General features: G+C 32.0%; 1 protein-coding gene across 1 annotated transcript in view; it reads left to right on the top strand.

Moving 5' to 3' along the window:
- LOC121127610 (calcium/calmodulin-dependent protein kinase kinase 1) overlaps positions 1-19,326 on the top strand; it is a 32,146-nt gene that overhangs the window by 11,571 nt on the left and 1,249 nt on the right. The window contains exons 2-11 of the mRNA XM_071892650.1: positions 3,054-3,231; positions 3,306-3,915; positions 13,546-13,599; positions 13,663-13,714; positions 13,825-13,850; positions 14,788-14,950; positions 15,049-15,159; positions 15,224-15,429; positions 15,490-15,711; positions 15,784-16,040. Of these exons, the coding sequence (XP_071748751.1) occupies positions 3,054-3,231; positions 3,306-3,915; positions 13,546-13,599; positions 13,663-13,714; positions 13,825-13,850; positions 14,788-14,950; positions 15,049-15,159; positions 15,224-15,429; positions 15,490-15,711; positions 15,784-16,040 (1,879 nt within the window). The remainder of the gene's footprint in view (positions 1-3,053; positions 3,232-3,305; positions 3,916-13,545; positions 13,600-13,662; positions 13,715-13,824; positions 13,851-14,787; positions 14,951-15,048; positions 15,160-15,223; positions 15,430-15,489; positions 15,712-15,783; positions 16,041-19,326) is intronic.

Genomic DNA, 19,326 nt, shown 5'->3' with positions numbered 1-19,326 from the left:
AGATATTTTATTATTCGCTGGCAGACTATATTTTAGTTTTTTCTACATATATTTTATTTTTTTGTTATCGTTAAATGTGGTAAATAAATAAATTTGAGAAAGGTGTATATATCGAATATTTAGATTAAAAAGGTATATTTATATAGGTTTAAATAAATTGTATAATTGAATCGCGGATTGCAAATGTCCCAGATCGTTATATCACTATATGGCAGTGAATTTCTGATCGGATAGCAATTTTTTTCCTTATCGCTCACATGCCTGCTTGTTGTACTTGGAGTAGAATTGTGATTTGACATGGAAGTAATTCTAGCCTACTGAGTGGGACTCCAAAACTTTCAGGAGCATGACTAAACCACAAAAACGTGATTTTTATGGAATCAAGAAAAAACTACTCAAAACTAAATTCTGATATGTTGAAATACTATATTTAGCTATATTGTTTATTCTATATGTCCTCCTTCACAAACAATAACACTCTCGGCACGCCGGCAAACAAAGTGACAGCTCTTGAGGATGAAGGTCATGTCCATAACGTATCACGCTGCCATGACGGCATCTCGGAACGAATTCTAACTTGGGTGAGAGTTATGACTGACATTTTTCTCAAAGACAACCTAAACTGCAAAGTCTAGGGGATATAAATCAATGTTGAGTGAGGGGCACAAAGAGGCAGGTTATAAGTCGGCCATAATGTTGTTGCCAAAGTTTTGCTACTTTTTCTTGGCTTTATGGGAGCTTACAACACTATTCCCATTGTTAGTGGACTTTTTTATATTGTAGGTAGTCCAGATGGAGATAACAACGGTCTCTGATACCTTGTCTGCACTGACAATGGCCTGGAGGAGATTGTCCATTCGTTTCCTTTTTTAGTTGTTGCTCTCATATTTTTAAATTAAGAGACATAGAAACAAAAAAAAATTGTTTTTTTTTTGTTTCATTTGTCGTTAAGTTGCATAATGATCCTTGCTAATAAAAATAACAATGATCAAATTGTAGTTCAATGCTACTGCAAGTTTTGAGTCCCCACTCTGTGTTTGTCCTCACGATATAAGGAGTGGGATTTGTTTTTATTTCCTTCATCACATAGCTACTCAGAGCTAATTTATCGAAACGTCATAACAGCTAAACGGTTCTCCTTCAAAACATTCTTCAAATTGTCAGTGTGATCATGTACATTTTCTGGTTTTTTTTTTTATATTTAGCATACTGGCATATCATATTATTTTTAAGTAAGTCAATATCACCAGCAACAGCTGAGTTAGAAAGTGTATATTTTAATCTACTTTAACATAACTTGACCACTTTTATTGTATGCATTGACCAGTATTTCCTTTCCCAAAAGGTAAACACTCTATTTTTTAACTTTTTTACTTTCATTATAAATTAGTAATGAGATGTTTTATTTATGCAGCAGTGTAAATACCATATATGTAGTAATAATCCTACTTTTATCCCAACATACAGAAAGCTCAAATAACAAAATAATGTAGCTAGCGCATGAATAATTAAAATGATGTAATAAACGGGTATAATTTCAGTGTTGCATATATACAATATTCACTAGTAACGCAGGAAAGTAAGCTATGTATAGTCTCTTGTTGTCAATATATCAATATTTGTGCACCGGTTTAAAAAAAAAAGCTGAGATATGGAGGTAAACGCAAATTGCAACTACACTCTTAAGTACTTTTGCATAGAGTGGGGTTGTTATCATTTTTAATACTCTACTTCAAATGGGTAGTCTTAAAAAAATCAAATATGATAAAAAAAATACACATGGACACATTTTACAAAATTAAAGTAGGTGTCAGAAAATCATACTGCACCAATTAGAGCTCCATAAAGCCATTATTACTTTAATTGGTGTTGGGTTATTAAAATAAACTTTTTCCGGAGTTAATCATCTTTCATATCATTGATTGCAGTATATTAACAAAAATGACAATGTAGAAAAATGCAACGGATTGCAGCTATTATCCGTACCCATCACTCTGTAAAGTGGCGAAAGCCTGTCCATAAGGGGGACAATAAGTGGATTGCATAATAACATTTTCACTAAAGTCTTCTTGACCGATGTTGCCTTTGAAATTGAAGCCAATGAGTAGCTAGAAGTGATAAAAAAGGTTGTAAAGGCCGGGTTGGAAGCCAACTGCCCAAAACTGTTGACAGTAACACTCATCATCTGGCCATAAGGGCATAAGAACTAAACCCCGATTCCTGACGTTCAAATTTGTGGCCCCTACACTATGGAATATGGGCCTATGCGGAGAGCAAGAACTGCAATGTTGATTCTCTGAAGGCCTCTGTTGAGAAGGGTGGGTTGATATGACCAATGACTACGTCATTAAAGTTTACAAGGCCTTCCAGGCTAGATTGCTGGTTAAGGATGTTCACAAAGGAGGACATTTTGCGAAAACATTTTTGATTTTATAATAAAAAATACTCCTGATACTATATATATGTTGTTTCTGATGAAGCTGATTGAAGGTTTACCATTAAAAAAGAGTAGGATTTCCTTGCACACACGCGTGCTCGTGGAAAAGGGGATCATTTATAACAAATATGTTCTATTTGTTATAATAAATCACTTATTAGTACTAGATTGTTCAGTTCAATAAATATTTTCCATTATATTCTCTACTGAGCACAATTGTTAATTTTGTAGTCCTGAACTACAAATGAATAATACACTTTGTACGCTACTGTAATTCATTGCTGTATGGTGATGATGTACATGGCTTGCTTCAGCTCTGTGAGAGAGGATTTTTCATGAAAATTCTCATGAGAGCAGAAAGGATGTACAACTCGTACTTAGAATATAGTCATACTTTTTCCTTATTATCAAAGTAATCTTTTACTTAGGGGTGCCTCAAAAACTACGTTTTATTTGTAATCGAGTGTTTATGAAGAGGGAGAGAGCAAATTTAAAGTGTTACTTCTTCAATCAACGATGATGCATTCTTTCTCTCTCTTTTTTATTTCTTGCCTTCATTTTCCCTTTCTCTTTCCTTGTCTCTACATACATACTTGAGTTATTTTCTCCTTTCTAGAATCGTCAACGCTCTTTAACACAGCCTCAAAAACAGCCTCTGTGAATAAATTGGCCAGAGTAAGAAGTGCCTTGAAAAAACAATTCTACGACGGTAGTAGTAATCAAATCGCAAACAAACAGTCAGTATCCACATCCTCCTCGGCATTTAGAAGACCAAAACTGGGTGACATTTCCAGGTGAGAAGATCATGAGCATTAATACCTTGAGAGGGAACATAATTTAACCTATATATATTTTATTTATTTTGTAGATTAAAGGCAATTGATAATGAAGATTTACCCTCATCCCTTTTATTCTCTGATGATAACAATTTAATAATGTCATCCTCCACTAAAGGCGACAGCAATGCCTCCTCCAACTCTTCTTCTCCCAAAGCATCCTTTACATCTAACTTTGTATCCGTTATTGAGGGTACAAAGAATCTTGGACTCAATTCCGGAGAAAAACAAAGGACAGATTCCCTCACGAGCTCTTCCAATGACTCCCAGGATCAAGAGCAGCAACTACAAGATATTGAAAGCTCTGATGAGGATAAACTCGTGAAAATGAACCCTGGATCCGTTCCACTCCCCTCTAAATGTTCCACTCAATTAAAAAAACTCATTCGAGACTATTCTTTTAAATCTGCTTCCTCTGGAAGAGGCTCCATTGATTCTGCTATGAGTTCAAATAATCCCTCAAATGAGTGTGAACTCCCAATCTTCCCTAATCTTCCTTTCTCTCCTTATGGATCTCCCAATGCCTCACCAAGGATTCGTCGAAAACCTTTGAGGGAAACAAAGCGGGTGAACTCCATTTCTGAGGATAATGGAGAGTACGTTCAACTTAATCAGTACAAACTCGAACAAAACCTTGGACAGGTAAAATGAACATTTGTACTTGTGGGGTTTTTTAAATGTATACATATTTCAGTCAGGAGGAAAAATGCCTCGTTTTTTGTTTCTTCTTAAGTTATTTATGTTTCCAATGGATTGAACTTTGAATCTACATACTAATGTACAAACATATAATTTAAGTATAATGATGTCATACTATATTTTGACAAAAAACTTCTAGCTGAAACCTCTTTTGGAAACAAACCATGTATTTTTGTTTCACAAACTAAATATCTTCACTACTTGCTCCCCTTTTAAAATCATAAAACGATTTTTCCAATGATTATGTAACTTGAATTAAACATCTGTGATATAAAGAAAAAAAAATAGATTATAACTTTACAAAAACAAAAAAAAAACACATGTAAATTTCAAGATGCTATGTTATTTAACTGTTGCGTAATGAAATGTCGTGATTAAAAGCTTTAAAGCATATATCTTTGTAAGGGATTTTCCTTGATGAATTTAACAATCAGCCTTACTAAACCATTTAATATTTAAGCAAGGGGACATGTACAATGTAATTCATGGGTTGAACAGTCATGGACTTCACACATAGATGGTGCTATTATTTTTTTAATTCACCTCACCTTCAGATAGTACGAACCTTCAATGAGAGCTGTCAAAATTACATAACAATCTGTACTTAAGTTTTTGAGGTATTGTGCTAAGCGTAATGCTGTTTTTATTCTATTTCTGAAACCATGGATCAAAAACAGTTGTGTGATCTCATTTTGACACTGCGTCTTGATGAGAAAAATACTTTTCAAACCAAGCAATGCCTTGAATAGAGTTATGGGGCCTCTGCTCCAAAAAGTGAATAAAAATTAAATAAATAATAATAATAATTTTCTTTGTTGAGCCCGGGACTGTTTTGCCCATATGTTCCGTAAATCACTTCCACCCCCCCCTTCTGCATGTTCTCATTTTGTACACATAAGGTACATACTTTATTATAGAAGTTCTTTGCCACTTCAAATACCCTCCTTCCGCCTGATTCTGTACATACTTTGTACATGGTCCCTTGTTATTCACGTTTGATAGAGACCAGAGGACCTATTGCAAACTATTGAAACCCCTTAATAAATGCACTTTAATATATATTTTTTTAATACAGTAAATAGTACCCTAACAAAGGAGGTGTCACTTGGGCGCGTGTCCCACCCCCATTCTACATTTTAAATGATTGTGAGTCACAATCGTGTATTTGTAAATGTGCTACCTCCCACCTGTGATTCCAAAGGGGTCAAATAATAACAAACGAGTACATCTAAAGTAATTGTATTGTCTAAAAATAAAATGTTGGGCTTATAATAAAAGGTTATTAATACACATTTCAAGAATAAATGAATGAAATTGTATTGTCTACCAAGTCTATCCACAAAGAAAAGTCAATATACAACTCTGATCCCTCCTTAGATATTGGTCTAATTACAGTACTGTCAAGAAGGATATTAAAACTATTAATTACCTCCGTCAACGAAGTTGAACGAAGGTAATGTTATAGCCTAAGTTGTTTTGCCTGTTGGTCACCAGGATTATGGAAAACAGTTACAGATCGATTTCAAACTTGGTACGAAGATTATATTAGGTCACAGTAAGAGGCCATTAAATTTTGGGAGATCAAGTCAAGGTAACACAAAAAGTTAATTAAAAATGCATAATCGACCATAATTTTGAAAATATTGAGGTACAAAGCTCAGATCGGTGTCCCTGTGTAGGTTTACAACTTAAGAAAAAGGATCATAGGCCTGTGTTCTACCAAGCCCCCATTCTAGTTTATAATGTTTCAGAATTTACATTTTTTTAAAGAATATCAGCAGGAAATTATTTAGTATTGCTACAAATATATAGCAAAAAATCCGGGAATAATAATTATTGAAATTCCCAAAATGAAACAGTGAATGATTGAATCCGCAAATAATTGAGGGCTCACTGTGTAGGCATTTATATTTCTTACCTACTTTTTCATCAAGGGATGTTTGAATCAGCAGTTTGCCTTCTTATTGTGTTGTATTTATGTTTTTTTTTTCTTTTGCTGTGTAATACTTTTTGAAAATGTATAAAAGACATTAAATTGACATGTTTCCATAATGCATTTATGGACTCTAATGTAAAAAAAGAATTAAAGTTTTAAAAGTCGGATTTGAGTATGTAGTTCATTTGTATGTATAATGTGTAGTTTTTAATGTGATTATTAAATTTAAAAAAAAGTCCTTCGAGTATGTTTTTATTTGTACATACATATAGATTGACACATAAATAATATTCCAAATGCAATCTTCATGAATTTACACTGCAAATAATTTGCTAGGCAGTTGTTAGGTTTGGGAAAAAGTACCCTTCGTTTTTTTTTTTAAAACAAAGTATATGTTGTTGATTATTGATCACATTGTATCATACGATAAAGCCATGTAAAGGTATACGTGTATACTACACCCGCTTTTTTTAATATTATTGCACTTGTCCGGTTGAGTCTTGAATTTTCTTGCGTCGAGTATAAAGGTCTGTTAATTTGTTAAACCCATTTTACATTTTTACTACCTCAAAGGGAAAAAAGTATCGAAAGTTAGCACAAAAATTTGAAATGTATACAATACCAATACTCTTTCGATCCGTGTGTGCACAACAGTGGTTCAAGCGATTTCTTTCTGTTGTATGTAGAAGAGGTGATTGATGCAACGTGCACATGAAAATTTTTTGTAAAAAATGTCGATAAAATCAGGGAAAATATCTAGATAGACCGCCATGTTTGCAGTTGTAGTATCGTCCAGGAGCTGAACATCGATCGTAAAACCGTTTTGAATCATTTGGAGCAATGCAAAAAGAAACTCAAATAGGAGAGGAATCGTGTTTTATCAAGACAACACCAGGGCGCACATATCTTTGATGACGCAGCAGAAGCTGCGGGAGCCCGGATGGGAAGTTTTTATACATCTACCCCATTGTCCGGACCTGGTACCAAATGACTACCCCCTCTTACTGTCTATAGCCAACGCGCTTAGGGCTAAAATTTGGCTTCAATAGCGGCCATTGAAAATTGGTTGTCAGAGTTTCCTTGCCAATAAGGATAAGGGGTTCTACGAAAAGGACATTATGAAGTTGGATTATCGTTGAGAACAAGTTATCGAAGAGTACGGAGCTTACTTGGCTTAAATCAGATGATAAGGATTGAAATAAAGCGATTCCTTATTTATTAGTTTGAAAAACAAGGAAATACGTAGTTAGTTTATCCTCAACCTAATATATCATCTTTATATAATCATTTCGAGAAAATAAGAGCAATACGTTCGACATAGTGCATGGGCTGAAAAGTCCTGAGATTAAAAAAAAGAAGTTCTTTTTTCGTTCAAAATTGCTTTTGTTCTTATAAATTATTATTATTGTATATTTTTTATTCGCTTTATAGAGCGGAGTCTCTATAACACAATTCAAGCCATTGCTTAGATGAAAACGTATTTTTCTCCATAAATAAGTAGTGTAAAATTTCAAAACGAATTTTTTTGGATCCATTGTTCTAGAAATCACAAAAGTATCACCACACTTAGAACAATAACTCACAAACTAAATAACAGATTGTCATCAAATTTCTACAGCTCTCTTTTGAAAAAAAATACTAACTGAAAATGAGGTGAATTAAAAAATCTATGTGTGAAGCCCGGGACTTTTCAGCCCATGTTTTACTGCGTGAAATCTTATTGAACCCTATTCAATTTTTGTTATCAATTACTAACAATAAAATTCTTCTAAAAATAACTGAATTTTTTTCCAATTATCTACTTATACATGGCCCTCAAGAAAAATATGCTCTGTATTTCAACAATTTCAATCTAATTATATATTTTTTAATACTATTAATAAATTTGTTAAATAATGAAATTAATCTTATTCAGTTACATATCCATTGAAGCAAGGAATATTATATATTATTGACCAACCAAAAGTGATTTGATTCTATTTTTCTCTTAGTTGAGAGATATAGTTGAATTAATGTAATCTTGTAGCGAGTGTCTTAAGGGATTAAAATAACTTTTTATCAATGATGATTCTAATAACATAAAACATCAACCCAAAAAAATTATACTCATAAATATTGCCCTAGTTGATCAAACAAAAGGAAGGGGAGAAAGAGTTCATGTTTTCTATAAAGTGTACTACTTGATACAGGCTATGTTTTTTACGTTTAATCATACTCATGACTTGAAAGTTGAAGAACCATAAAAGACACATTATATGTCTGAGGATATGTTGTATAGCAAAAATATTTCATCAAAATATTTATTCGTCTTGGGAGTTGATATTTAGGTAATTGTATATTGAGTACACCGTTGGACATAGGAGGGTGAAACATTCCAAGGGTGCCTCTTTTGAACCAGGTCCAATTCAGCCGGGGTTGTCGATTATCGGGGTGGGAAGTCATATAAGGGGGCTTATTCTATACTTAAAACACAAAAATTGTTTTTGGGCGCTCAAGAAGGATCCATAAGGGATACAGTTATAAATCAAAAAGAGATTGGCGTCTAAAAAAAAAAAACTATACGAAAAAGAAAGTTTTCTAAATTTATTTAAAATGAATAAAACATATTGGGCAAAATAAGAAATCTTTGAAAATTGCATTTTTGTTTTAAAAAGATGGAACATTGAATTTTTAGATAAAATAAAGTTTGTGGAAAATTTATTCATTTGTATTTAAATTTGACACATAAAAAGTTGATTTTTAACCGAAATATCTGTCATTTTCTGAATATTTTTTCCCTTTTTTTTTTGTTCATCAGACGTCAATTTTCATTTTTTAAATATAAATGCGACAAAGTGATACATTTTGGAGATAAGATTATATGTCTCATTCTAACAAATATGATAGTATTTTTAATTTCCAGAACATTTTGCAAAAATGAACCAGTTTTCAAGGTTTTTTTTTTTCAATGACATTATTTTCTATAACTTTTTTTAGTTTTGCAATTAAGAAAAAAAACTTGGTAGTTTTCTGCTTCTTTTTATAATACTAATAAATTCCTTTTTTGCAAAATAAGTTCATAAAAGTTTTTTTGCAATTTTCTTAGGGAATTTCGATTTGCCAATTTTTTGACAAAAATAAAAGATGGACTCCTCATATAGAAAAAGTTTTTTATGTATTAATGTTGTTATTTTATTTGAAGTTTATAACACAATTTAAACATTTTATTCCTAATTTTATATTTTATATAATATACAGGTGCTATATTATAATGCCTGTGAGAATATCCTAACGCTCACCCACACCAAAAACGATATAGCATTGACTATTGTCATGAAAAAGATTTTGGGCCTAATAAAAAAAAAAGAAGTCAAAAAATCAACATGATAACCCTGACGATTTGAAAAATGTTTTGGAGGAGAGTAGTTTAGCTGTCATGACGTTTCATTAGATCAGCTAAAATCAGCTGTGAATTGGAAGGAAGTGGAGAAGGAAATAAACAATGACATTGGCAAGGATTCATCCGATGTCGATCCTCAATTCTAATCTGAATCCAACAGGGGCTTACAATTATAACTCAACAACAAATCCTCAGTGTTATTTTTCGTCTTTTATGGCACACAAGAATGTTCAATCAGGTTTTGAATGTAACTTAATGCACTAGGAAAAGAATTTCACTACTCAGGAGTTAAATAATATTGACAACGGTTGAGGAAAAGAAAATTCATTTTTCACATTACCAATTCCAAAAAAGCTACAAAATATACTCTATTTACATCACTATCCAGATATGTATTTGTAATAAAAGGACCATTGACAAAAAGTTCAATAATATGAATCTTTATTTTAAGTCCCCCAAAAAAAAAAAAAAAATGTTGAACCAAAAGGTTAATATATATCCCATCTCGACAATTTAATAATGTACCCTGCATTTTAACCTTCACCTTAAGTCCTGCTCACGGTAAACCCTTAGATTTTTATGATATTTACTACGATCGAAAACATTTAAAATGATGGGTTAAATTATTTATCCAGGTTCCCCACATTTAATAAAAAGTTTTTTGACTATAGCCGAGGGAATTGTTACTTTCATAATTTGCTTGAATGAATAAATACTATGTTTTATGTATGAATACAATTTCAGGACATGGCTCGTTTAGTTTTAAAAAAAAATGTTTTGTGTTAATAATTCGATTTGCTGCGTGTGAGCAACAACTGGTTGAGTATTTTATAATTAATAAACTAATAATGAAAATTAGCGCAAAGGATTGATGGAGTTATATTTTGGAATTTTTTTAGAGGATCTGTTTGTTAATCCATATAATTAATGTCTTTTTTGAAAACGATATTGAGGGAATTTCAGAATTAGTTGATACATTATGACTATTAGATAATAAAGATTTTTATCCATCGATAAAAATATAAATTGCACTTAAAGTATCCAAAATTAAGTGTCAGAATTAAAGGCATGAACAATTGACAAATTTTATTTCAAAGGGGCAATATCGGGCCAAAAATAAGTTTCATAAATTAAAGTAAAGGTTCTAAAATATATATGATATTATTGGATATCTGGACTTATCTCACAAATTTTAATATAAAGCCTAAAATGGAAACAAATATGTTGATAAATACTGGGCTCTTTGTATATTTTATATGTTTATATAAATTGATATTTTCTCCTTTTTATATTAAAATATATTTTTTATACTAAAAAAATGTTATCAAACTAAATAACAACACAATCCAGAAGATTCATAAAGGTCATCAAAAAAACAACCAAAAATCCTTACTTAATAAAAAAAAACCCGTCATTCATTTGAAAATGAATCAAATTATATATAAAAAAATACTTTTTGCCAAATCATTTTTTTCCCCAATGTCACCTCATATTAGACTCGAAAAAAATGAGATATAAAAATTTGAAAAATTATGAAAAATCATACAAGCAAAAAATCTAACATCGGCCATTGAACTCTAGATACCTGGAATAAAAACGTCATCTTTACTTTCCCCAAATGAGTCATTTGTCTTTTATTATATACAAGGGTGGTTTGAAAATTCGGTGCAAAGTCCGAGAGATGGCACTACTGACGCATATCGTGGTTATGTTTAGTTTGTAGCTTCTCTTGGAATAACATGCACCAACTTTTACCCAGATCGGTATATTTCTCTCTGTTCGACATTCGTTTGATTAGAGGAAAATTAGTTATTTTCAAAAAATGGACGAAAAAGAATTTCGTGTGATGATTAAGCATTGCTCTAAGAAAGACAAAAGGCCTGAGGAGACTAAAAAAAAAAGCTTTTTAAATATCATGAAAACTCTGCACCTTCGATTAAAACAGTTTATACATAAGTTGTTTCAAAATTTTCGGACTGGCCATATTGACACAAATGACGCTGAACGTTCTGGACATCCTTTGAGATTACTACTCCAGAAGGGATTGATAAATCCATGAGGCGGTGATGGATGAGAGAAGAGTGAATGTGCATGAGATTGCTAGTGCTGTGGGGATCTCGAGTTGAACCCCTTTTCCCTTAATTTTGCAACCACAACTGCTGAGGTGTGATCTGGTTCATTGTGGTGTTTAACATTTTTTTTTTAAATGTCAAATACAAATTTGAGCCAATATTCGTCTGTTATAATTTTTTTTGTATTTACAAATTTTAATCTTGACACTTATTTTTGATAAAAAAAAAGTATTTTTAAAATTTTGAATAGAAAACTTATTTCTTACAAAGATTATCGTTATAGTATTTAAATACAAATTATGCAATAACAAATGTAAGTGTAGAAAGTTTATATTATAAGAGAAAGGGTCCATGACTCAATTTGGGAAAAGAAGGAAAACAAAATGACGTCCATAGACTTCCATGTATCCAGAATTCCATGGATTGGCCCTGTAAACGATTAACTAAGTATATTGTGTAGTATAAATATTTATAAAAGGTGTTAAGATTTATATTGGTCATAGTCATAGATTGATTGTCAAATTAATGTGAACTAGCTTAAACAAAAATGTTCCATTTTTTCAGATAGTCGAACATTGCCGTAACTATGGAGGCATTATATGGTTGTGTCTCCCAAAATGATGTTTTTATCCGCCCAACTAGAAAATGAATATAAACATAGTTTATATTTGATTTAATTATAGCAAAAAATTTTGTGTCAATGATTTATATTTAAATATCCCTCCTGACCTACGATTATAGATGGTCAGCGACGTAATCACCAGTGATGTAAATTCACTGAATTTTTTATCTGTCCCATTTTTTTTTCTTTTTTGGAATTGGTCATATGAAGAATGAGTTTTCTTTTCCTCAGCCGTTGCCATTATTATTTAATTACTGAGTATGTAAACTTCCTTTTCTAAATAGATTCAATTATATTCAAAACCTGATTGAATATTCATGTGTAGTCATAAAAACTTGTTGTGGAGTTATAATTGTAAGTCCTTGTTGGACTCAGAGTAGAATTGGGGATCGGCATCGGAGTAATTTTGGGAAATGTCCTTGTTTATATACTTTTCTCATTCCTCCCATGTTAAAGATGAAAGTAGCTGATGTAATGTAATGGCATAAGCATTATATAAAAAGGCTATCCTGGACCCGGATGAGAAAAAATCACACAACACAGGCCAATCCCCTGAATTCCATGAAGGTCCATAGAGATCTCAGAGTTTCACATCAGACTATCCAAAGAGCTAACAAAAAAGTTGGTGGAAAGAGCCTTGTAAATGTTGAGAGGCCACTTTTCTACCATCATTGAAAGAAACCCATTTCCTTCGTTACAAAACTCTTTTAAGTTCTTTTGAATTCCTTTTGACACTCCCTCACCCCCTTTAGCCCTAATGCCAAACCCCTCAACTTCACCTTTTGAATTCATGTCTAGGGTAAGGCCTGCAGTGTCCGTCATCCAAACGCCGAGGACCTCAAATCCACTGTCAGTCAGCACTGGGATGCAATGATAGAGAACTACATTCAGAGTGGGTGCTAGGCCTTCTTGTTGAAGTTTCAAATATAAAGAGTACATATTTTAATGGAATACTCGCTAGTACTTTATGTCTACCTCGCTCCCGCCTTCTCCTTGCACTGTTTTTTTTTCTTACAAAAATGGCATCTCTAGATATAAGTATGTTGCAGTTCTGTCAACGAATTAACATTTTATGCATTATATTTTCTAGAACGTCTTTATAAAACTATTTTTATAATGTTTTGCTTATTATTTATATATCAGTAAACATACTCGTATATACTTTTAACTCATAAAATATTCTCATCAGTTTCATAGGTAATAAAAACTCCTCTAATTTGGTCACACTTTATTTTTTGGGCTTGACAAGTAATTCAATAGTTAAATGTTCAAGAATATTTGTAACATAAATACAAATATTTTACTGTTTAACTGTTTTTGAGTTATCAAAATTACTAATGCGTAAATATCCTTTTATATATAGATTATATATTTATAGACTATATGATGTAGCGTCATTCCTTCTAACTCTGCATTGAAAATAGACTTAAAAAGGTTCATCTTTGTAATTTGAGATAATGGGGGTTTGTGTGTTCTAGCTAATGGAAATAATATGATTATAGAATAAATTTACATTCATATTTTTAAGTATATGTATATAATATGTATATTTTCTGCTTATTAGGGGTCTTATGGAATCGTTAAGTTGGTGCATAATAAGGAAGACGATAATCATTATGTAAGTTGCGAAGCATAGTACCTAATATTGGGGAATTAACTCAAAAACACATTATTTACTTAGGCCTTGAAGATTGTATCTAAAAAGAAATTGCGCAGGAAAGCGGGACTATTTGGTAATAATATACTTTTATAATCATGAACTGGTGCTTAAGCCCGCTCAACAATTTAATTATATTAAAGAACTGATAATTTTTGGGGATAATCTCCTCTCCTCCATCCCAAGGGAAGTTGCAAGAAACGCCCCCGGTTGTCATAATGCAAATATTTCCGTACTGGTCCAGGTATCAAAATTGATATGAGGATTTTGATAATTTTGCAATGATAAATATATAAATCAAAAATGTATTTTAAGACCATTCACATAGGTTCGCTTACAGGGGTGTTTGCAGTTTTTTGTTTGGGATAGGGTGAGGTGTTAGTTGGGAATAAAGTTCTCAACTAGCACCTTACTCTTTTTACACGGCGTTACCTGACTAACATCCAAATACCACTTTATTCTGTTATAAAGCTGTCGATTTTTCTCCTTCTTTTCCTTTTATCTATGCTCTGAACGGTTCTACGACACATTGCGGACGACAATTTGACAAACGAACCATTGTCGAATGACCACTTTACCAAATTGATAGCTTGCCAAAAAAATATCTTTTATGATAATATTTGCTGTAATTATGATTTCCATTCATGTAATTAAGTCTATATTAATTAACAATTAATTGAGCTGTCACATTATTAGAATTCTCGAACAGTTGGCTTAAACCGCTATTAGAGCCGTTGTTTTCGGCAATTTATCCGTTTTTCAAACCGTTTATTCGACAAGTCATAGTTATGAACGTTCAATGGCTTAATTTAAATGAGCTCTTGTTCAGTTGTTATCAACAATTTTCAATAATTATCGACTAATAATTTCACAATTGAGAAGAATTTGTGGCTAACTTCCAACAGAATTTGGGTCTTAGTTCTGTGCACTTTGGTGTGGGTAAAGTTACAATATGATTGTAGAGGGGATTACGTCATTGGCAGGTCAAAGGTCATATGACATAATGACGTATCAAGTAGCGGTTCTAATGCTAATTTAGTGTAGTATCGCTTTAAATGCATCAGTATCTCGGTATCACTATAGCAACAGTATACTAAGCAACACTAGTATTTAATTATCAATTTTATTAATCAAAAATAGGTAGAGGAGTACCAAAAAAGAAAAACAGCAAGCGGTGCCATTCGAAAGCAAAGCGAGAGTCCTATACAAAAAGTATACCGTGAAATAGCAACCATGAAAAAATTAGATCATCCTAATGTTACAAAATTAGTAGAAGTTTTGGATGATCCGGAAGATGAAAATATGTATATGGGTAAGGGAACTCCTTCGTCATTAGTGTATTTCATTAGTCAAAACTTTAATTAGTATAGTTTTACTCATTTTTTAAAATAATGAAAACTATTTTTCCAGTATTTGAGCTATTGGAAAGGGGTGAAATTCTTGAAGTGCCAACAGATTCTCCATTAACGGAAGAACAGGCTTGGTTAGCCTTTAGAGATATTACTCTGGGATTAGAGTATTGTAAGTATTCTAATTCATTCACGAGTTGAGCAACACGAAAATTCATTTTTCTTTTTGTATTCAGTACATTACCAAAAAATTATACATCGTGATATTAAGCCCAGTAACCTATTACGTGCTGATAACGGTTCAATAAAGATAGCGGATTTGGGCGTGTGCAACGAATTTGATGGACATGATGCCTTTCTAACTAATACAGCAGGCACTCCTGCTTTTACACCACCAGAGTCTTTATCCCATAAACCCGGCGATGAACCTTTTTCCGGAAAAGTAACGAGATTTTTCTTCATTTTCATAGACTGGATTTGAATTATATGTATCTTCATTTAGGCGGCAGATATTTGGTCTATGGGTGTTACATTATACTCTATCGTCTATGGAAAAGTTCCTTTCCATGATGAAAATATTTTAGCTCTGTACAATAAGATTCGAACTCAACCCTTGGTGTTTGACGAAGATTCGGATATATCGATATCTGAAGAACTCAAAGATATTATAAAACGCATGCTGGTTAAGGATCCCAACGAGAGAATAACGTTGCAGGAGTTAAAAGTAAGTCTTTGATTAATTTTTATAGTAGTATTTTAGAGTACCTATCGTCCTATATATTTTTTCACTTTGTAGCAACATGATTGGGTGACTGGCTATGGGATTTATCCTCTTCTTACAGAAGAGGAAAATTGTGTCCTTGTGGAAGTGACTGATAGTGAAGTGAAGAACTCTATTCATACCGTTCCGAAATTAGATACTCTAATACTTGTTAAATCCATGCTAAAAAATCATTCTTTTTCAAACCCTTTTAACTCACTCAGGGCAAGGTTTCAGTCGGAAGGGAGATCCAACTCGGCCCCCGGAGCTTATGATATATACCTTAATTCTACGTAAGTGGTACTACTTCAATAATTGTAGAAATGTTTAATATATTTATTATTGCTAATCACACAAGTTAGACTGTTCTGTTGATTGGTAAATATTTTTTTTTCTTCACATAGACCTTTCTGGTGGGGACAATCTAAAAACTGCCCTTGGCAAAGTTCAAAACTCTCAAGCTATTTTTGACGTAATACAAGAAATTTTATTATATTCTTTAATTGATATTGGGTCGAATTTGGTCCTTTTTAGGGAGCTTGTATCGTCCCTAATAATATCCTATGAGTAAAGAGTTGTACTTTTCATAGTTTTTAAGAACATATTTCATTTATTATTAAAAATAGTGCACACTTTTTTTAATAATTTGAGGGATCTAACATCTGTTCAATGATTTACAGATTTCCTTGTTACATCAAATAGTAGCCCTAGTACTTGCATTGTCCGGAGTAATTAGACGTCTACTAAAAGATACATTTTACTTTAGCAATATCGAAGACAACACCCCCAGAAATCCTCAGTGTTCCTCATCGTTTTTTATGAGCACGCTCACACATACTTACTTAATACTAAAATATTATCTCCTCAAGCATGAAATAATAATTGTAATAGCTTGAGAAGAAGAAAAAAATGACGTTATGACTGATGAGCTAGGTAGTTATTTAGTCTCTAGAGCACTGCCTGGCTGAACCAGTAAAAAATATGCTCCATGCAAAATGCCTACAAAAATTCATGACTGTGACTACATTGTTATTTCTCCGACTGATCAAAATCAAAAATATGAATATGATATACATCAGGGAGCACTATAATAGTGCTCCCTGTATACACACTCGATGTTGTATGCAAAAAGCCTCCAGTATATCTTAAATATGACAACCTTTTATTTTTTTTTATCAAAAATGACTTTTTTACATTCTAACATACCGATAAACTTTGCTTTATTAATATAGTGTTCCTCATTTTTTGAACGACTTTAAATTCAACTAAGGAAATATTTTGCTCTGTTAGGTTTGATAAAACTGGAAACTGCAAAGTAGAAAAGGTTTTTGATGTAGGAAGAAAAAATATTAAACCCAAAATAGGACTTTTTAATATGAATATGATGTATATTTGTTAGTTTATTAATCCATTATTGTTTGATGCAAATAATTTATATATATAAATATTTAATCCATTTCCCTATGCAGAACATTTAAGGATCGTTTAAAAGGGTTTTGGATTGAGAGAAGCTGGTAAATTATTAGTAGCGTCTTTCATTGATTGAAGAAATTCATATGGTTTTCCTTTTTTCTTAACCTTAGAATAAACATTAGACCTAAACTAAATAGCATCTAGACAAATAATCTTAATTAATTTATAAATAATTTTTTACATGCATATATAGGAACATCAGTTGAGTTAAATTTATGAATTAGTCAAAATAAGGATGAAAAAATTGATTTTTGTAAAATAGTTTGTGTAGTTATTTATTTTTAGCAAAATGATACGTCACCTTTTTTTTAAAAAACCCTCAACAACTTTAGATTGAAAATAATATATTCATTGGAGACAAAACAATATGCATAAGAAGACGAGACCAAGCCACACAAAATAAGTGAGAAATGACAGCTGCACTGTTATAATGGCAAGAAAATAATAAATATTAACTAACAGGATTATACTTTGATATGTACGAGGTGAAGTAGAAAATTTTTGGTAATGAAAATGTCAGGATATGATAGTTAAACTTAACTTGTTGAATTATAAATCCTTTTAATCCAATTTTCTTAATTTTCAATAGTAGTAGATTTGGGTTTGGAAAAAAATTTTACGGTCTAAGAACGTAAATCTTTTTTAAGGCAAACTAATTCGGTCCAACTTTGGTCCTAACCGATTCCGTAGTATAATTTGCTCCAACTAAAATAAAGGTATTTTTAGAGAAGAAAGGAATGATTTCAATTTCAAAAATATTCGAAATATTTGTCAAGAAAAAATCCCTTTAGACGAAATGGAAAAAACTCGGGTTCTCACCGAGTCTATTCACTCCCTTTTATCAGCAGTATCAAAAGTATCAAGAAAGTGGCGAAACTCGCCTGATAGCTTGATTAGATTCATGATCATCCACAGTTCACGTCACTTTTACATTCCCCCTTTATTACATGTGCAGCCTTATTTTCTTTTTGCAGAATTCCCCTTGCTAATTCAGTTTAAAGGGGCAATTCATGTTTGTTGAATAACTGGTTATAGAGTAATATTCAATTAATTATATTTGGAGAAAGGCTGGTCAGGTCGTCTTTGTTTTGCCACTTTGGCTTATAGCATTGCGTTGTATATTACGTTGAGCTTTTTTATCCATTCGCGATATTGCTGTCAAAGTATAAAATAACGTATAGTGCCTTTAGTATTTTTTTTGTTACCAAATATCAATAAGTATTAAGAGATAAGATACATTCATTAGACAATTTTATGGATCAATAATCAATTACAATCAATTACTGAGTATGAAATGGCACGAGTTCTAGACGAAGGTCCTTGATATATTTCAATACATTTAAAAATAAAATCCTATACATTATTCTTTTTGAGAATATAATACATCAATTCAGCTTCTTTAAATCATACAAGGGTCATGAAAACAGCTGAGAGGAAAATACTAGTGCTGAGACTCGGTCCAGCAACGACTTTTTTTCGTTTTGGAGTGATTTTTATAAATAGGTTTTTCGGTCGGAACCGTGGACGGATATATTCGGTCTCACTCTATAGACCGACTTTTTTCCGGTCTATACACCGAATTTCTCTTTTTTTTCTATATGAGCCATCATTGATTCCCCACTATCTCTGTTTAAACTTTGTATGACGTCATTACAGTGTGTTCACAATTTGAAAACATATGACGTCATAACTTGTTTAATATAAAAACGGTCTAGACCAAGTTTAAAATAAAGCCATTTTTTTTAGGTTCGTAATAGATCAAAGTGTTAGTTTGGAATGATCTCACGGCGTTACCTCGGTAACACAAAAATACCCATTGTATTTTGTTATTAGCTTTCTATTCCCTCCTTTGACTTGATACGTCATGGCTATTTCATAATTTATTATTTTGTACAGATAAACGAAGTAATAAGTTATTATATACTTATTCTCCGTTTCCAAAAGAACAGGAATACAATTTCTTGTTGATCCCTCGACGTATATATTTATAATATATATATTGGTCATTTTATTATTTAAATGAAGAAATTTTACCTATCATAAAGAGATACAGACATAAAGTTACACTTTTTTTTTTAAATATTAAAGAACAATATTATGCTACGT

Source organism: Lepeophtheirus salmonis, chromosome 13 (assembly GCF_016086655.4).
Source record: "Lepeophtheirus salmonis chromosome 13, UVic_Lsal_1.4, whole genome shotgun sequence".
NCBI lineage: Eukaryota > Metazoa > Arthropoda > Copepoda > Siphonostomatoida > Caligidae > Lepeophtheirus > Lepeophtheirus salmonis.
The sequence above is the reverse complement of the archived record's forward strand: the minus strand, read 5'-3'. Positions and strand labels throughout refer to the sequence as shown.